Genomic DNA, 19,910 nt, shown 5'->3' with positions numbered 1-19,910 from the left:
AAAAGGAACTATTCAAATCTTAGCATCATAGTAAAAAAGATGAAACAAATGGATCCTCTTCTGCTTGAAACCTGTTCCTCTGGCCCCATAACACCACTCTGATCTAGTTCTCTTATCTTTTACTGTCTCCTTTGTAAGTTTATTTTCTGTAAATAAACCTTAAATATTGGTGCTTTCTATTTCTGATCCTCTTCCCATCTATAAACCACACCTGAGCACTTCACCTACTTCTATGGTTTCTATATGTATACTAATAACTCCAGCCAAGACCTCACTTTGGAGATGCAAATGAGTATATCACAATTCATGCTAGTCATTACCACCGAAGCCTAAAATTCCATTTTTCACAACTGAACTCGATAATTTCCTCTCAAAATTCTACCTTGACTAGTATATCCTACCTCTATGAGTCATGTCATTAAGAGCTAGGAATACCAATCAAAAGGTTCAGTAGTAAAACAGGATAGATATCTAGAGGTTATGGAGCCAATAGTATTGAAAATGCAGCAAAGACAAATGGTATAAGCAGAATAGAGCAGTGATTCTCAAAATGTGTTGCCTACATCATCATCATCACCTGGGAACTTGTTAAGATAAGCAAATTCTCTGGCCCCACACCAGCCCTGCTGAATTAAAAACACTGGTGGTGGGGCCCAGACGTCTATGTTTTAACAAGTCCTCCAAGTGATTCTGCTGCATGTTTATCTGAGAACCCCTGGAAAAGAGCATAGACACAGGGCTTTCATGTAGCTCCTGAGGCTAAGGATGGGGGAAATTTGACCTGAGTGCTTAACTGTCTAGGTCAGGAACCATTCTTGACTCCATCCTCCCTTACCTACCCTACAAATAATGTCTACCAAGTTCTGAACATTTTATCATTTTTTAAATAACACTTTAAACATTGAGAATATAACATATATAGTAAAGTGCATAAATCTTAAACACACAGACTGATACCTTTTAATGTAACCAACACACACACACATATAGAACATTTTCAGCACCCCTGAAAGCTTAGTCATATTCTTCTCAGTCATTACCCATCTTTTAGGTAACCACAAATCTGATTTGAATCACCATAGATTAGTTTTTCTTGCTCCTGAGATTCATATGAACAGCAAATAAATTTTTTATAAGTGTCTGACTTGTTCCACTCAACATAATGTCTATGAAATTCACTTATGTGGCTGAACATGTCAGCAATTCATTCATGTAGTGTTCCATTGTAGGAATACATCACAATTTAGCTACCCATTCACCTGTTGGTACGTATTTGGGTTGTTTGCATTATTAAGAATATTTGCTTCTATAAAGAAGAGACACAAATGGCCAACAAACATGAAAAAATGCTCAGCATCACTAATAATCAGGGAAATGCAAATCAAAACCACAATGCAATACCATCTTACTCCTTTAAGAATGGCCGTAATCAAAGAATAAAAAAACAGTAGATGTTGGTGTGGATGTGGTGATCAGGGAACACTTCTACAATGCTGGTGGGAATGTAAACTAGTACAGCCGCTATGGAAAACAGTGTGGAGATTCCTTAAGGAACTAAAAGTAGAACTACAATTTGATCCAGCAATCCCACTACTGGGTATCTACCCAGAGGAAAAGAAGTCATTATACGAAAAAGATACTTGCTCATACATGTTTATAGCAGCACAATTCACAATAGCAAAATTGTGGAACCAACCCAAATGCCCATCAATCAACCAGTGGATAAAGAAACTCTGGTGTATAGATATACACAATGGAATACTACTCAGCCTTAAAAAGGAATGAATTAACAGCATTTGCAATGACCTGGATGAGACTAGAAACTATTATTCTAAGTAAAGTAACTCAGGAATGGAAAATCAAACATCATATGTTCTCACTGATATGTGGGAGCTAAGCTATGAGGATGCAAAGGCATAAGAATGACACAATGGACTTTGGGGACTTGGGGGGAAAAGTGGGAGGGGGGCAAGGGATAAAAGACAACAAATATGGTGCAGTATACCATAGGCTGCACCATGGTTCTCACAAATGGGTGCACCAGGTTCTCACAAATCTTCACTAGAGAACTTACTCATGCAACCAAATACTACTTTTACCCCCAATAACTTATGGAAAAATAGAATTTAAAAAAAGGAATGTCTGCTTTTCTAAATAAAACTATCATGTAATTCTCATACATGTCTTCTGGTAGAAGGAGGCACTTATTTTTCTTAGGTATTACAACCAGGCTGGGAGCATGAATTGAGATGAGGGGTGTGTGTATGTGTGTGTGTGTTCAGCTTTGGCAGATATAGTCAGATAATTTGTGAGAGTGAATGTACCAATTTACATTCTCAACAAAAATGTTGGAGAGCTCCAGTTGTTCCATATCTTCACCACCAATCAATACTGATTGCCAGACTTTTTTACTTTACACATTCCACTGGTCATGTAGTGGTATCTCATTGTAGTTTTAATTTGCTTCTGATTAGTAATGATGTTGTATACCTTCTCATGTGTCTTTTAGGCATCTGGATATAATCTTTTACGAACTAGGGCTACATGTTTCAACATGAATAAGTTTCAAATACATAATATTAAGTTGAAAAAGCAAGCTGGTAAATGGCACACAGTATAATACTATTAATTTAAAGATGTAAAATAATATGGTTTATGCATAATAGTGTATGTGCACATGTACACATACACACACACACAAAGGTAGAAACATATGCATGGGAATTGAAACCACCAAAATCAAGGCAGACTGAGGAGACAGGGAAAGAAGGGTATTGGAAGATAAATGGAAGCTTTCAAGTGAATCTATAGTTTCGTTTAAAAATTCTGAAGCAAAAATAAGAAATGCTCAGTTTGATCTCTTCTAGCTATTAGGTACCTAACGTTTTTTCTGTTCTCCATTGTTTTTTGTTTGTTTTTATTTTTTTGAGATGGAGTCTCACTCTGTTGCCCAGGCTGGAGAGCAGTGGTGCAATATCATCAGCTCACTGCAACTTCCACCTCCTAGGTTCAAGCGATTCTTCTGCCTCAGCCTCCCGAGTAGCTGGGATTACAGGTGCGCCATCACGCCCAGCTAATTTTTGTATTTTTAGTAGAGATGGGGTTTCACCATGTTGGCCAGGCTGGTCTCAAATTCCTGACCTCAGGTGATCCCCCTGCCTCATCCTCCCAATGTGCTGAGATTACAGGCGTGAGCCACTGCACCAGGCCCTGTTCTCCTTTCTTATCTCTATGCTTAAGATAATTTAAAAAAAAAAAAAAAATCCAGGCATACGCAAAGGCAAAGAGAAAGTGAGTACAGTAATTTATAAAAAGAAGAGATGTAAAAGGAGTAGAGTTCAGTTTCCTCATCCAAGGACAAACTGGACAAGAAGATCCCAAAGAGCCTTTCTATCTCTGACATCTAATGATCTCTAAATAGTAATTTGATGTTTGCACCTATATTGTAGTGTGACTAATAGCAACAATATTGATAATATAGTCCTTGAGAATAAATTTCTCCAACAAACAGAATGCTTTATAGCTAAGGACTCATCATCCTTACATAGAATGATAGGATGTATTATTCCATTTTATAGATGAAGAAATTGAAGCATACAAGAGTATTATTTATGGAGAAATTAAGCTCACAGAAAATCTTTAAAATTCCTGATTGCAAAATTGTAAAGGCGGGGAGTAGATACTGAAAAAGAATAAATATAATTACTCATTTAAATTTCAACAGTTTTGAAGGCCATGCCCTTCATATTAAAACTATTTGATATTCACATTTACTCATTCATTCATTCATTCATTAATGTATTCCCTAAACAAATTAATGTCTTTATTAAGTGGCAGAAGTTATGCTAGGACTGTAACTATGAAATCAAATAAGACATGGTCACTGCCTTCAAATAGTTTTACTGGGGGTGAGATCTAGATAAGCAAAATCTCCAATAAACTGTGGTGATGAGTTACGGTAGAGCTATATATGTACTGAGGGGGAATATAGAGTTGAAGGGGACTGGGGTGTGGATTGTTTGTTGTGTTTGTGTGTGCATGTGCAAAATAAGAAAACCTAATAGTGTTACCTGGTATAAGTGTTCCTGAAAAGTTTCAGAGGTATTCTTTTTCCTTTTTGTAAATCATTAATATGGAAATAGCATATCTTGAAAACTGAAAATTAACATTCAATTTTCATAGATGAACTGAGAATTGTTTATGAATTTTAAAAAAGGACAATGCAGCCACAACCAGAAGGTTCTTTAATTTTTGTGTTTACTGTGATATAATTTTTCAAAGTGGGTAGGGTTAATCTTCTTGAAGCCAAATGAATAACCTATTGGAAGATTAAACATGCATAACTATTAACATATAATAATATTTCTAAAGTTTTTTTATCCTTATTAACAAATGTATCTGTAGAAGTCAGAGAAATAGCAGCCTCCCTGGAGCAAAACATTTCTAACAATTAGATATCTTTTGTGAGAAGCCCAGAAAAGCCATGATCAATTGCTTTCTTGGATTAAACTGATGGTTCTAAATGAAAAACAAATTAGGTGCAGATGTTCAGTATATTGAGATTAATTTTATTCTCATGGGTAAACCATTTCTTCAGTTTCTTGGACTAACAGTAATTTGTTTCCAGAGAAGTGAACATGTGCCAAAATAACTAAGCCAAGCAGCACAGTTCAATAAGTTTTTCCACACACATATATATAAAGTAGATAAATGTTTCCAATAAACAAAAGGTCCCGCATTTGTATTAGTAATGACTTTCTATAAAAGTAAAATAAAATCCATTCAACCAAGACATGTCAGAACCTACTAGATTCAGACAGATTCAAAAACAAACAAAAAGAGCTACTTGCCTGGGGCTCCAGCCTAGTAGAAAAGAGACCAATAAGCAATAATTACAATATAAGGTAATGGGGCTCAAATAGAGATGGGAGCAAAACACTTTGGAAATATGAGCTTTTCCCACTAATGAACCCAAGAAAGGATAACATAATATAGTTCACTATCACACACACACAAATACTAAAAACATAATAAATAATGTATGAGAATGTTTGGTCTTCTCACGTCAGTAATAACAATGACTATATATTATGGGTATAGATATTTTATAAAACACTTATGTATTACAAGGTAGATCAATCAGCTTTAATTATCATTTAATATCTTCACCCATGATCTTTGTAAGCAACTTAAGAGCAGGAATCATGTTGTCCACCTTTGTGTTCCAAGGCCCAACACGATGCCTGTTACATAATAGTTTTAACACATGTTGAATGAATGAATGTATACACATATACATGAGTGTTCATAATGACAAAAATAGCACACTTCTGCATTCATGGATACCAGAATTGAGTGGGACAGACAATATTTGGAAAGGATATTTGATATCCAATATATCAGAAGGTTCACTAAGCAAAGGGAAATGAAGTTTAATAGGGATGGGTACTGAGAGCACCTATCTATAAGTTAACATATGTGATTCATTTTTTTCATATTCTCTCTAGTTGTATAATTATGACTACATAGTAGATATTCAACAAATGCTTGTTGAATGAACACTTCTATCTCCATAATATATCTCTTAAACTCAACTCCTCTCTATTGGCCTGAACTATTATAGCAATCTATGGATCTCCACTCTTTCGCTTCCAAAGTAGCTTTAGTTGCCATATTAGTCCCCCTAAAATACACTGATCATGTAACTTTTATTTTCAAATTTCCCAAAAGGCTCCCTAGTATTCAGGATCCCTCATTAAAAAAAAAAAAAAAAAAAAAAAAGAAATGCATAGGCAGTTCATAGTACAAAAGCCTGGAACTGACACAGAGCAGATGCTAAATGGCCAAAAATTAATGAACTAGGTTGTGTTGGGAAAATTAGTTATCCATATGCTTTAAAGTGAGAATGGATCCCTATACAAAAATCAATGTTATATAGTAAGAGATTTAAACATAAAAGAAAATATAGGATAATTTAAAATAATCTCTACTCAGCTCTCTAGTCTCCCAGCTGTTGTTTAATACTAGGTTTCTTAGAGCACCACCGTATACAAGCACAGTTTAGCAATCTGCTAAAAACTTGCGAGGAATTTGTATCCAGATTCTTGCATTCCTTCTCTGCAATTCCCTCCTCTCCAGGATTTTGACCTTCAAGTTATAGCCACTATTATCTCCAAACTCTGCCTCAGTTTCTTCAGCCCAGTAAGACTGCTGCATCCTGTTAGGGTTGTATTCTTTTGCATTCCAATTTGGAAAATGCCATAAAGAAAAGGCCAGGATGAATGTGGTGCTCACTTCATGTGTTTCTTGTCTTTGAATGATTATAGTCTCTTAGATCCTGCCTGTGCTGATTGTTCTCAATGCCTTCAAACAGTGTATACAGTATTTTATTCAGTTTTTACAGATTTTTTTTGATAGGCAAGTTAGTTTAAAATAAGCCATTATGGCCAGAATTGATGCCTAGTTATGAAACTGTCTTGTTGGTTTCTCATTTTTCTGATTCCTTGTTTTTTAAATTTTTTTTTAATGTATTTACATTTTTTTTTTGAGGCAGGGTCTCACTCCAGTCCCCCAGGCTGAAGTGCAGTGGTGTGATCTCTCCCCGCTGCAGACTTCCTGGGCTCAAGCGATCCTCCCACCTCAGCCTCCTAAGTAGCTAGTACACGTGCTCACTACCATGCCCAACTAATTTGCGTGTGTGTGTGTGTGTATTTAGTAGAGACAGGGCTTTGTCATGTTGCCCAGGCTGGTCTCAAACTCCTGCCCTCAAGTGATCCACCCATCTTGACCCCCTAAGGTCCTAGGATTACAGGTGTGAGCCACCACGCCCTGCCAGATTCCTTCTTTTAATTATAATGTTAAATAAAATAGATATTTTTTGAGATGGGGTCTCACTTTGTTGTCCTGGCTGGTCTGAAACTCCAGGGCTCAAGCAATCCTTCCACCTCAGCCTCCCAAGGAGCTAGGACTACAGGTGTGTACCACTACACCCAGCTAATATTTTTTTGTTTTAAATAAATAGAGTCCCTCTATGTTGCCCTGGCTGGGCTCAAACTCCTAGCCTCAAGACAGCCTTTTTGCCTGGCCTTTCTAAAGTGCTGAAATTACAGGTGTGAGCCACTGTGATTGGCTGATTTCTTCTTTCATATCTTTAAACATTCCATCAGTGATTATTTTATATTGTGTCTCTAATGATGCCAATCACTGATGTTTTTCATAGACTAAATCTGTTTGTTGTTTCTGCTGACTCTTATTCATAGTAGATTGCTCCCTTATGTGTTTGGTGATCTTTCATTGTCAGTTCATGTTTGGTTTATTTAATATGGGAAAATCCTGGAAGTTTAAGGTGAAGATGTTTTCTCTAAAGAGAATTTGTGCTTGCGTCTGTTTGGAGGCAAGGAGTATTACAGCCTTGGGACATATTATCTCCAATTATTCTTTGAAAATTATTTGTAGATCATTTACTATCTTATTCCTTAATCAAAGATAGTACATACTATCTTTGATTTCTGAATGCTGGTGCTTTGTATAAAGCACAAATGAACGAACACAATGCCCAGATTTAATTGGACACAGGAGAATACTAAAGAATTATTACTATCCTTTGCTGGAAATTCAGATCCATTACTGCTTTTGGCAAGCATGTAAAAACAAACAGCAACACAGAGAAAGGAAGAAAATGCGTAATTATCAGATACTTGAAAGAACGTGAAATCTGTTATGAAATCAACTATGCAAATACTGCCATATAAATCATAGTTCTATTAATTCTTTGATACTATGAAAAACATAATTAAAAAAATCAAAGTAGAAACAAAAAAACAAAAGAAAACAATGCATGGTATCTGATGAAAAGATTACAGCTAACAAGTCTGGTTTTACATTGCTCTTCTTTCAACCATCTTGGTCATATAATACTTCTACAGGATGTTATACTGTTGGATCATCAACTGAAATCCTCACTTGTTCCATGTAATCTGCTTGCTGTTAAGCTAGGTTCCTTCACTTCACATTTTTGAAGCTGAGTTTTACACCTAAATCAATCATAATGAAAAATCTGAAGGGTATCAAAGTCTTAATTTTGTGGCTATTCCCAATCTGAACTGTTTGCTCTTTTATGATAACAAGTTAAATGGAGTTAACCTTTCTCGAGTGAATAATTTCATCAGCTGACGAGCCCAAATGAAAGGTTATAAATATCCGAGCAGTAGTTAAAACTGAGATTGAAAATGAGGGAGATTTTTTTAAAATTACTATAATAAAAACCAAATTCAAGAGAAGTAACTTTGGAAATAACCTGCAGACCTCAGAAGCGCATATAACTAGCATATTCAGTAGTATAACTCAATGTCAGCCTCTTTTTATGCATTCAACTAATGAAAGGTATTTTTCTAACCCCTTAATTAATTAGCTATATCTGATTCACATTTTTAAATAGAAAATAACTCTAACAGTTCCTGCTGGATCTAACTCATTTTAATTGCTTTTTATTCAAACAATTCAGAAATCTAAAATAACAAAAAGAAAAATACCAGGACTGGAAATCTATTTTATAGAACAAAATTTTATGGAGGAAAAACAGTTTTTAGGTGAATAAGTCTTTAAATAAATGTAGAAGCTTCCTATTTTATCTGTTTGATGGCTTTAATCTTAAAAATCTGAGCTCTTAATAATACATTTAAAAGTGTGAAATCATTGATATTGGCAACATAGTTTTAGATTTTTAAAAGTTGAAAATACATTCAGAAAATAAATTTATTTTATGCCTCTTAATGCCACATATTTCAAGAGACATTTCAATCTTTTAAATTAAATTAAATTAAATTAAATTAAATTAAATTAAATTAAATTAATTAGAGACAGGGTCTTGCCCTGTCATTGAGGATGGAGTACAGTGATGTGAACTCAGTTCACTGCAGCCTCAACCTTCCAGGTTCAAGTGATCCTCCCACCTGAGCTCCACAAGTAGCTGGGACTGCAGGTGTGTGCCACCATGCCTAGCTAATTTTTAAATTTTTTGTAGGGATGTGGTCTCGCTATGTTGCCCAGGCTGGGATTTCGACTTTTTACAGTAAAAGTAACACTCATTAAGGAAAAAATTTTAAACCGTGAAAAGGAAAAAAATTCCACATATGTTCCCCAAATTTAAACCTAACCACTATTAATATCTTTGAGTACTTCTTTTTGGTCTCTATTTTTTCCCTATACACAGACTGGTAACATAGTTTGATCACATTGTCTATATAAATTTGATCACTTTTTTTCCAATAAACTTTAGATCATAGAATAAATTCTACTGTTCAAGGAACCTGGAATGCAGCTGCTGATGGTTATCTGTGCTTTTACTCTCTGTAGCTTAACGACAGCTTTTAGAGAAAATATATAAAATCTATGAGTCATGCACTTGAGACTTTATTATCTGTCCATTGCATAGTTCCACTAATCAACTAGCAGACATCACACAAAACATTTACTCTTCAAAGAAATTTTACTTCTCACCTTCTGGGCTGCAAGATGGAGGGCTGTTCTCTGGCTATGGTCAGTTTTATTCACATCTGCTCCTGCCTTCAGGAGAGCATCTGCACAATCCAATCTGTCAGCCAACACGCAATACATAAGTGGTGTTCTCCCAAATTGATCTTCTTTGTCTTTAAGAGCAGAGTTTCCTATGAGGACAAGAAACAGATAGTGATATTTGATAATTGTTATTACTAATATAAGTAGGAACTATATTTGCTGTTTATTATCAAGCATTGTGCTAAATGCATTAAATATATCATCTTATTTTTACTTATCCTATGAAGTAGATATTACCATTGTCATATTATATGAAACTGAGGCTCAAAGTAGTTAAGTAACCAGTCTATGTTCACACTGAAAGCAGGTGGGGCTAGAATTTAAACTGATGACTCAATCATATTATGCTGAACGAACATTTTGAGATACAGAGCTACTTATGTTCCTCCCTCACTCACTCTTGTCTTTTGAAACAAATATTTAATTAATGCCAACTGTACACTAGGCATTGTGGTATGCTTTATGAGTGATACAAAAATGAATCATAGGCCAGGCATGGTGGCTCACACCTGTAATCCCAGCACTCTGGGAGGCCGAGGTGGGCAGATCACCTGAGGTCAGGAGTTCGAGACCAGTCTGACCAACATGGTGAAACCCTGTCTCTACTAAAAATACAAAAATTAGCCAGGCGTGGTGGCAGATGCCTGTAATCCCAGCTATTCAGGAGGCTGAGGCAGGAGAATTGCTTAAACCCAGGAGGTGGAGGTTGTAGTGAACCAAGATCGTGCCGTTGAACTCCAGCCTAGACAACGAGAGCAAAACTCCATCTCAGAGAAAAAAAAAAAAGTCACGGTTGATTTCCCTTTCTAGTCAAGATGACAAGCTAGAGCAAGTACACAGTATCCTCATCCTCCTACTAATTACAACTAAAATCCCTAGGGCAAAAGGCAAAATAAATGACAGGCGGAGAAGGGAAGGCAGCCTTGACTAGGAACTTTGAAATTTGAGAGACAACCTGTGGTAAGTTCCCTGAAGCATTTTTTGTTTGCTCGTTTGCTTTTGCCTCCAATCTATAGTAAATTATAGGCTAGAGTAGCCTATAATCCAGAAGCACCAAAGCATGCAGATGCCAAATGTCTCGAGAGAAGTCTACTCTCTCTAGTAAAAAGACTGGCAGGCAGGTAACTCTGCCGAGTGAACCATTTGACTACGCTGTACTCAAAACACATACAATAAAAGAAACTGTACCTCTTTTCCCCACTGGACACTATAGAGACTGTTGGGAGGAGCCCTGTCAAATTACCATGCCCCGAATTAAGCAAAGGATATCAATGAGGTAGTATTTTACCCCTTTCCAACTAGAGAGTAGGAGAGTAGGAGTATAGAGAGGACAAAGTTGGAGGAAGTAACTCTTTAAATTGGTATAAAAAGTCAGGACACTTTGGTATAAAAAGTCAGGACACTTTTGAGCAGCCCATGTGTGAAACTGGTAAGAATCAAGATAGCAAAAGCTCTGAGAATTGAACTATAGTTAGATTACTGCCTTGGTTCTAAATGGGCCTGAGCAGCCCAGAGGTGGGGCAAACCAGAAGAGCCCTGCAAGATCTCTGAAAACGAACTTGAAAATGAAACCACAAATTCGAAAGAGAATGTTCATTCTAAACCTTGACAGATTGTCCATTTACTAAAATAAGATCCAGAGTCTCATAATACAGAAAATGTCAAAGATATAATACCAAATTATGAAACAACTCAAAAGTTTGGAAAATATTAATGTAAACAAGAAAAGACAATCAACAGGCACTGACACTGTAATGACACAGATATATTAGAATTATGTGACAAGAATTTTAAAACAACTCTCATAAAAATGCTCCAACAATCAACTATGAACACTCATGAAACAAATAGAACATTAGGAATGAAAAAAGAGCAGCAGAATGTAAATATCTGAGAAAAATAATACAGTGTTTTTATCCTCTTTAGCTTTGTTTTTTTTTTTAATGAGAGTCCCACTGTGTTGCCCAGGCTGGTCTTGAACTCCTGGACTCGGCTCAAGCAATCCTCTCTGCCTCAGCCTCCTGAGTAGTTGGGGCTACAATGCATGCCTGGCTTACCCTCTTTAATTTTTAGAATTATGTTTCCATGATTGAAAGCAAAAATAACCTTGCTGTATGACGTGGTTCTCAGTTTATGCAGAGGTGATTTTTAAAATAACTATATTAAAAAGAAGGGTAAAGGGACCTAATTAGTGATAAGGCTTCTATATTGCACTCGAAGTGGAAAACACAGACTGTGATAAAATAACTATACATATTCTAATACCAGATCATACACACACACACACACACACACACACACACTTAGAAACAAGTAAACAAAAAACCTCCAACAAAGACAAACTATACAAAGAGATTTATTTAAAAACACAATACAGACCCAGCAGGGTGTCTCATGCCTATAATTCCAACATTTTGAGAGGCCGACATGGGTGGTTCACTTGAGGCCTGGAGTTGGAGACCAGCCTGGCCAACATGCCAAAAACCGGTCTCTACTAAAAACACAAAAATTAGCTGGGTGTGGTGGTGGCACATGCCTATAATACCAGCTACTTGGGAGGCTGAGGCATGAGAATCACTTGAACCCAGGAGGTGGAGGTTGCAGTGAGCTGAGATTGTGCCACTACATCCCAGCCTGGATAACAGAACAAAAACCACAATATAAGATACCACTTCACATACACGAGGATGGTTATAATAAAAAAGATACATAATAACAAGTATTAATGAGAATATGGAGAAATCAAAACCCTCATATACTACTGGTGGGAATCTAAAATGGTGCAGTCACTTTGGAAAATATTCTGGAAGTTCCTCAAAACATTAAGTAACCATTTGACCCAGCAATTCCACTCCCAAGTATATACCCAAGAGAAATGAAGACATACGTCCACACAAAAACTGGTACACAAATATCCATTGCAGTATTATTCATGACAGCCAAAAGGTGGAAATAATGCAAGTATCCATAAGTTGTTCATCAACTAACGAATGGCTAAACAAAATGTTGTATATCTCTACAGTGGAATATTATTCAGCAAAAGGAATGAAGGTCTAATATATGCTCAACATAGATGAACCTTGAAAACATGCTAAGTGAAAGAAGCCAGTCAAAAAATACCACATATTATATATTTATGTGAAATATCTGGCACTGGCATATCTACAGAGACAGAAAGTAGACGAGTAGTTGCCTAGGACTGGGGGTTGGGCACAAATTTGAAGAGTAACAGCCAAAGGGTGAAGGGTTTCTTTGTGGGGTAATGAAAGTGTTCTAATATCATTTGTGGTGATGTTTGCCCAACACTGAATATACAAAATCACTCAGTTGTACACTTTAAATTTTGAATTATAGGGTATGTGAATTATATCTTAATAAAGCATTACAAAAAACTCTACCATATATAAATTAAAATGGAATACTAAAAATATTCAAGAAATGGAAAGGACAGGAATGAAAAATAGAAGGAACATGCAGTATTCAACACAATAAATTAGAAATCTTAAATCTTAACATTCATAATTACATTAAATGTAAATGGTGTAAACACACCAATAAAAAGGCTGAGATAAAAAAGAAGACTCAATTATATGCTATTTATAAAAAAAGTCACTTAAAATACAATAACATAGGAGGTTAAAAGTAAAAGAATGAGCAAAACTGTAATAAACAAATATTAACGAAATGAAAGCTGGAGTTAAGTATATTAATAGCTAATAAGGTAAACTTTAGAGAAAAGACAATTACCAGAAACAAATAGAGATATTATATAACAATAAAAGGGTCAATTTACCAAGAATACATAAAATTCCTAAATGTATATGTACTAAATCATGGAGCTTCAAAACACAGGCAGCAAAAACTGATAGAATAGAAACACTTGAAAACACAATTATAATTGGTAACTTCAACACTCTTCTCTCAGTAATTGCTAGAATCACTAAAATGAAAATCAGTAAGGACACAGAAGAACTGAACACTGAAATAAAGCAACAGGATCTAACTGTTATTTATTTAACACTTCATCTAATGACAGCCAGGAATACAGTCTTTCAAAACACCCATGGGACCTTCACCAAAATATACAATATACTGGGTCATAAATGAATACCAACAGATTTAAAGAACGAAAGTCATACAAAGTGTATTATCTGATGACAATGTAATTAAACTAGAAATCAATAACAGAATGATAACAGGAAATAGAAAATATTTAAGATAATCCATAGGTTAGAGAGAAAATCTCAAGGGAAATTAAAAAGCATGATTAATAAAAACATATTGTTGTAAGGTTCTTGAACCACACATGAAGGAAGCTTAGAAGGAAATATATAGTAATGAATGCTTTTAATTAGAAGAGAAGAATAGTTTCAAATCAATTATCTATGCTTGTACCTTAGAACACTAAAACAGAAGAGCAAATTTAACCCAAAACAAGCAGAAGGAAGTACATAAGAAAAATAAGAACAGAGAGCAATTACATTAAAATCAGAAAAAAAAACAGAGAAAATCAATGAAGCTAAAAGTTGGTTCTTGGAAAATTAAATTAATAAATCTCTAATCAGACTGATCATTAAAAACAGAGCAGACATAAATTCCCAATATCAAGAATGATATCACTACAAAGCCCGCAGATATTAAAAGGCAAATAAGAGAATGTCATAAGCTATAAACTCACAATTTAAGTGAAATGGACAAATTCCTTGGAAGACATACTCCTTCAAAATCCGTTTAAGATGTAGATACTCTCAACAGTACTTGTGGTAGGATAATTCTAAGATGGCATCCAAGACTTCCAGCCCCTGGTATACATGCCCTGTATGGCCCCCTCCTCTTGAGTGTGGGCAGAACTACGATGTCACTCCCATGATTAGGTTTTGTTATGTGGCAAATGTGAAGGGATTTTGCAGATGTAATTGTCTCTTAATCATTTAACTTCAAGTTAATCAAGAGAGATTAGTTTGGGTTGCTTTGACCTAACCAGGTGAGCCTTTCAAAAGAGCGTCTAGAGGTCAGAGGTAGAAACTGGAAAGATTTGAAGCAGCAGAGACACTTTCCTGCTGGCCTTGGAGAAGCAAAGTGCCATGAATTTTAAAATTGTATACACATACAAAAACCGTAGTCAACTCGTGCACCTCTATTTGTTGGAGTTTAGGTTTTCAGGCTCTTTCTGGGCTACATAGTTCTTTCCAGGGTACCTTATAGCAATTTGAGAGTTCAGCAACACATTCTGCTGGGACTCAAGATCCAGGAGGAGCTTAGAGCTATGACTAGACCATTGATTGACTCATCACAAATGTGCACCTTGATCCCAGAGTCTTCACACATGCTCACCAACGAAAGAGTCCCAGGATAATTCAGAGGCCTCTCATAACTTCTGCTCCAAAACGTTAATAAAGAACCTTGATAACTTGATTCTCCACCCAGGTACCAAATTCCCTTTCCCTCCACTGGAAGGTTCACCCCAACAACAGGAAAGAAAAACATTCCCTTCCCCTCCACTGGAAGGTTCACCCCAACAACAGGAAAGAAAAGTCAAGACCTTCTAGGACATCAGAGATGGTTTGCCTTACAGGAGAAGAGGAATAAGGACATTGTTATCTGTGTGGAAAGAAAGGATGGTAAAACTGGGATACCTGTTACTCAACAGATTTTTCTCAGCTTAAATGAGAGCTAACAAATATTGGGCCTAAGAGGGTTCAGAATGAATCAAGAATTGAACCATTCAAATGTGGCTGCAGTTTCCACATGTATCATAGATGGGAGCCTTCTGAGAATGCTAGAATAGGAAATTATGACAATGAGCTGATTTAGTCATAAACTTTATTCTTGCACTTTTCTTTCTTGCTGGCATTTTTATGCAGCAGTCTATGCTAGGGTAGACTGTATACCAATAATTTTGATAACCTATGATGAGTGATGTCTTCTTCTTCTTGTATCTTTTCCTTCTTGATAGCAGTAATTTATAAGGAATCTGTGTAAGTTTGAATGTTTTGAATATACTTTAGCTCTACTTTTTGATTTGAACCCAAAGCAGCACCAATAAGTCTGAAGTATTCTCACGTGTTTTATTTTTATCAATTAATTAATTAATTTTTTGAGATAGAGTTTCACTCCTGTTGCCCAGGCTGGAGTGCAATATTGTGATCTCGGCTCATTGCAGCCTGTGCCTCCTGGGCTGAAGCAGTTCTTCTGTCTCAGCCTCCTGAGTAGCTAGGACTACAGGCATATGCACTGCATTGGCTAATTTTTGCATTTTTTTTTGCAAAGACAGGGTTTTGTCATGTTGTCCGGGCTGGTCTCGAACTCTTAAGCTCAAGTGATCTATCTGCCTCCGCCTCCCAAAGTGCTGGGATTACAGGCATAAGCCATCATACAGGGCTCCCATATGTTTTAGAACCTAAGTCAGTGAGATGAATCCCAACATCTAGAATTTGAAGCAAGGTAACTTGTATGGAAAGAATGAAAAGAAAACATTGAGCAGTTTGACTAGAGCATAACTAATTAGATTTTCTGGTTTTTAAAAATTTGAATTATATTAAAAGGAAATTCTAACACGTTATTTTTTCAATATTCAGTAACAAATAAATATGCATATAAACAATAAAGTTGACATATTTAAATACCTTTAAAAAAGTGAATTCTGGGCCAGGTGCGGTGGCTCATGCCTGTGATTCCAGCACTTACTTTGGGAGGCCGAGGCAGGCAAATCACCAGATCAGGAGATCGAGACCATTCTGGCTAACATGGTGAAACCCTGTCTCTACTAAAAATACAAAAAAATTAGCCAGGTGTGGTGGCAGGCGCCTGTAGTCCCAGCTACTCGAGAGCCTGAGGCAGGAAAATGGCGTGAACCCGGGAGGTGGAGCTTGCAGTGAGGCCGAGATCGCACTACTGCACTCCAGCCTGGGTGACAGAGCGAGACTCCCTCTCAAAAAAAAAAAAAAAAAGAATTCTGCCAATGTGCGGTGGGGAGAGAATCCTAAATCTCAGATGAGACCTTAGCCCTGGCTGATGCTTTGACTGCAGTCTTGTGACACCATGAGCAAAAGCCTCAGCTTGAGCAGTGTCTAGATTCCTGACATACGGAAATTGTGAAGTAATAAATGTTTGTTGCGTGTAAGCTAAGTTTGTGTTAATTTGTTATACAGCAATAAAAACCTAATATAGTACTTTATTTATTAAAAAATTAAATTCATAGTTAATCCCCACTATAAAGTACTACTAAGAATAATTTGTTAAAAACTTCCCAGAGCAATCTTTGTAGAAATGAATGTGCAGTTTCAAAATTGTCATGGAAAGGTAAAAGAAGTAGAAGAATAAAAAGTTTTTGAAAAAAAGAACAAGGTTGGAGAACTCACATTGTATGATATCAAGGCATATTGTAAACCCACAGTAATGAAGAGAATGTGGTAATGGCAAATAAATAGACTCATAGACCAATAGAACAGATTTGAGAGTGTGTACATAGACACACACAGACATGATCAACTGACTCTGACAAAGATGCAAGGCAAACCAATAGATAATCTTTTAAATAAATGGTGCTGGAAAGGCCAGGCACGGTGGCTCATGCCAGTAATCCGAGCACTTTGGGAAGCCAAAGTGGGTGGATCACCTGAGGTCGAGACCAGCCTGGCCAACATGATGAAACCCCATCTCTACTAAAAGTACAAAAATTAGCCAGGTGTGGTGGACACCTGTAATTCCAGCTACTCAGGAGGCTGAGGCAGGAGAATCGCTTGAACCTGGGAGGCAGAGGTTGCAGTGAGCCGAGATCAAGCCATTGCACTCCATTCTGGGCGACAAGAGTGAATAATAATAATAATAAATGGTCCTGGAAAAATTTGGCATTCATATATGAAAACAAAAACAAACCCAAAGCCTTCAACCTATATTTTGTACGTTAGTCAGTTCAAGCTGCTATAACAAAGTACCATATAGCCTGGGAGGCTTATAAAACACAAAAATTGGGGCTGGGTGTGGTGGCTTATGCCTGTAATCCCAGCACTTTGAGCGGCTGAGGTGGGCAGATCACTTGAGGCCAGGAGTTCGAGACCAGTCTGGCCAATATGGTGAAACCCCATCTCTACTAAAAATACAAAAATTAGCAAGGCGTGGTGGCGGGAGCCTGTAATCCCAGCTACTCAGGAGGTTGAGGCAAGAGAATCGCTTGAACCCAGGAGGTGGAGGTTGCAGTGAGCTGAGATATCGTCACTGCACTCCAGCCTGGGCAATGAAGTGAGACTGTCTCAACAAAACAAAACAAAACAAAACAAAAATTGGCTGGGCATGGTGACTCCTGCCTGTAAGCCCAGCACTTTGGGAGGTTGAGGCATGAGGATCACGTGAGGCCAGGGGTTCAAGACCAGCATGGCCAACATAGCAAGACTCCGTATCTAAAAAAAGAAAGAAAGAAAAAAATCTCACAGGTATGCACCTGTGCCTAGCAGTTCTGGAAGCTAGAAGTCTGCGATCAGGATGCCAGCATGATAAAGTTCTGGTGAGGCCTCTCTTCTGAGTTGCAGACTGCTGACTTCTGATATCCTCACATGAAAAAGAAGGCTTGAGAGCTTTCTGGGGTTCCTTTTATAAGTGTGCTAACTCCATTGAGGAAGGCTGAACCCTCATGACTTAAATTATCTCCCAAAGGCCCCACCTCTTAATATCATCACATTGGCGGTTAGGGTTTCAAACATGAATTTTGGAGGAATACAAATATTCAGTCCATAATAGCACCATATATAAAAATTACCTCAAAATGAATCATAAACTTAAATCTAAAACCTATAACTGCTTCTTTGAGAAAACACCAAATGATGGATGATGCCAGTGTAGCGCCGGCGGGGGGCCCGGAGGCCCTGGTGGCCCTGGGAAGGGGAACTGCAGTGGCTTCCGCCGAGGTTTTGGCAGTGGCATCCGGGGCCGGGGTCGTGGCCACGGATGGGGCCAGGGCTGAGGCCGCAGAGCTCATGAGGCAAAGCTGAGGATAAGGAGTGGGTGCCTCTCACCAAGCTGGGCCGCTTGGTCAAGAACATGAAGATCAAGTCCCTGGAGGAAATCTACCTCTTCTCCCTGGCCATTAATGAATCTGAGATGACTGACTTTTTCCTGGGGGCCTCTCTCAAGGACGAGGTTTTGAAGATTATGCCGGTGCAGAAGCAGACCCATGCTGGCCGGTGCACCAGATTCAAGGCGTTTGTTGCTATGGGGTCTACAATGGCCACGTCGGTCTGGGTGTTAAGTGCTCCAAGGAGGTGGCCACTGCCATCCATGAGGGCATCATCCTGGCCAAGCTCTCCATTGTCCCCATGCACAGAGGCTACTGGGGGAACAAGATTGGCAAGCCCCACACCGTCCCTTGCAAGGTGACAGGCCGCTGTGACTCTATGCTGGTGCGCCTCATCCCTGCACCCAGGGGCACTGGCATCGTCTTGGCGCCTATGCCCAAGAAGTTGCTCTTGATGGCTGGTATCGATGACTGCTACATCTCAGCCCGGGGCTGCACTGTCACCCTGGGCAACTTCGCCAAGGCTGCCTTTGATGCCATCTCTAAGACCTACAGCTACCTGACCCCTGATCTCTGGAAGGACTGTATTTACCAAGTCTCCCTAACAGGAATTCACTGACCACCTCGTCAAGACCCACACCAGAGTTTCCGTGCACCGGACCCAGGCTCCAGCTGTGGCTACAACATAGGGTTTTAAACAAGAAAAATAAAGTGAATTAAGCCTGTCAAAAAAAATAAAAAATAAATAAAACCTATAACTACATAAAACTTTTAGAAGCAATTGAAGGTGAAAATCTTAATGATTTTGTGTTAGGCAGAGATTTCTTAGATATGGTACAAAAGAATAATCCATAAAAATTAGTAAATTAGATTTCATCCAAATAAAGAAATTGTATTTGAAAACACAATTAAGAAAAATTTTTAAAAAGTCACATATTGGGAGGAAATATTTGCAAAACACATATTTGATAAGGCCTTTTATTCTAGAATAAATAAAAAATCTTACAATAGAATAATTAGATGGATAATGACACTCAGGCTGTGTGCAGTGGCTCACACCTGTAATCCCAGCACTTTGGGAGGCAGAGGCGGGTGGATTGCTTGAGTCTAGGAGTTTGAGACCAGCCTAGGCAACATGGCAAAACCCCATCTCTAGTAAAAATACAAAAATTAGCCAGGTGCAGTGGCTGGACTCATGCCTGTAATCCCAGCTACTTGGGAGGCTGAGGCATGAGAACCCTGGGAGGCGGAGGTTGCAGGGAGCCCAGATTGCACCACTGCATTCTAGCCTGGGTGACAGAGTATGACCCTGTCTCAAAAAAAA

The 19,910-nt window shown here is 37.7% G+C and overlaps 1 protein-coding gene across 6 annotated transcripts in view; it reads right to left on the bottom strand.

Moving 5' to 3' along the window:
* INVS (inversin) overlaps positions 1–19,910 on the bottom strand; it is a 234,741-nt gene that overhangs the window by 197,278 nt on the left and 17,553 nt on the right. For all 6 annotated transcript variants that reach the window (XM_073021805.1, XM_007968584.3, XM_073021807.1 and 3 more), the window contains one exon: positions 9,499–9,665. In XM_073021805.1, coding sequence (XP_072877906.1) covers positions 9,499–9,665 — 167 coding nt within the window. The remainder of the gene's footprint in view (positions 1–9,498; positions 9,666–19,910) is intronic.

The sequence above is a fragment of the Chlorocebus sabaeus genome, chromosome 12 (assembly GCF_047675955.1).
Source record: "Chlorocebus sabaeus isolate Y175 chromosome 12, mChlSab1.0.hap1, whole genome shotgun sequence".
NCBI lineage: Eukaryota > Metazoa > Chordata > Mammalia > Primates > Cercopithecidae > Chlorocebus > Chlorocebus sabaeus.
This window is presented reverse-complemented; position numbering and strand designations above follow the sequence as displayed.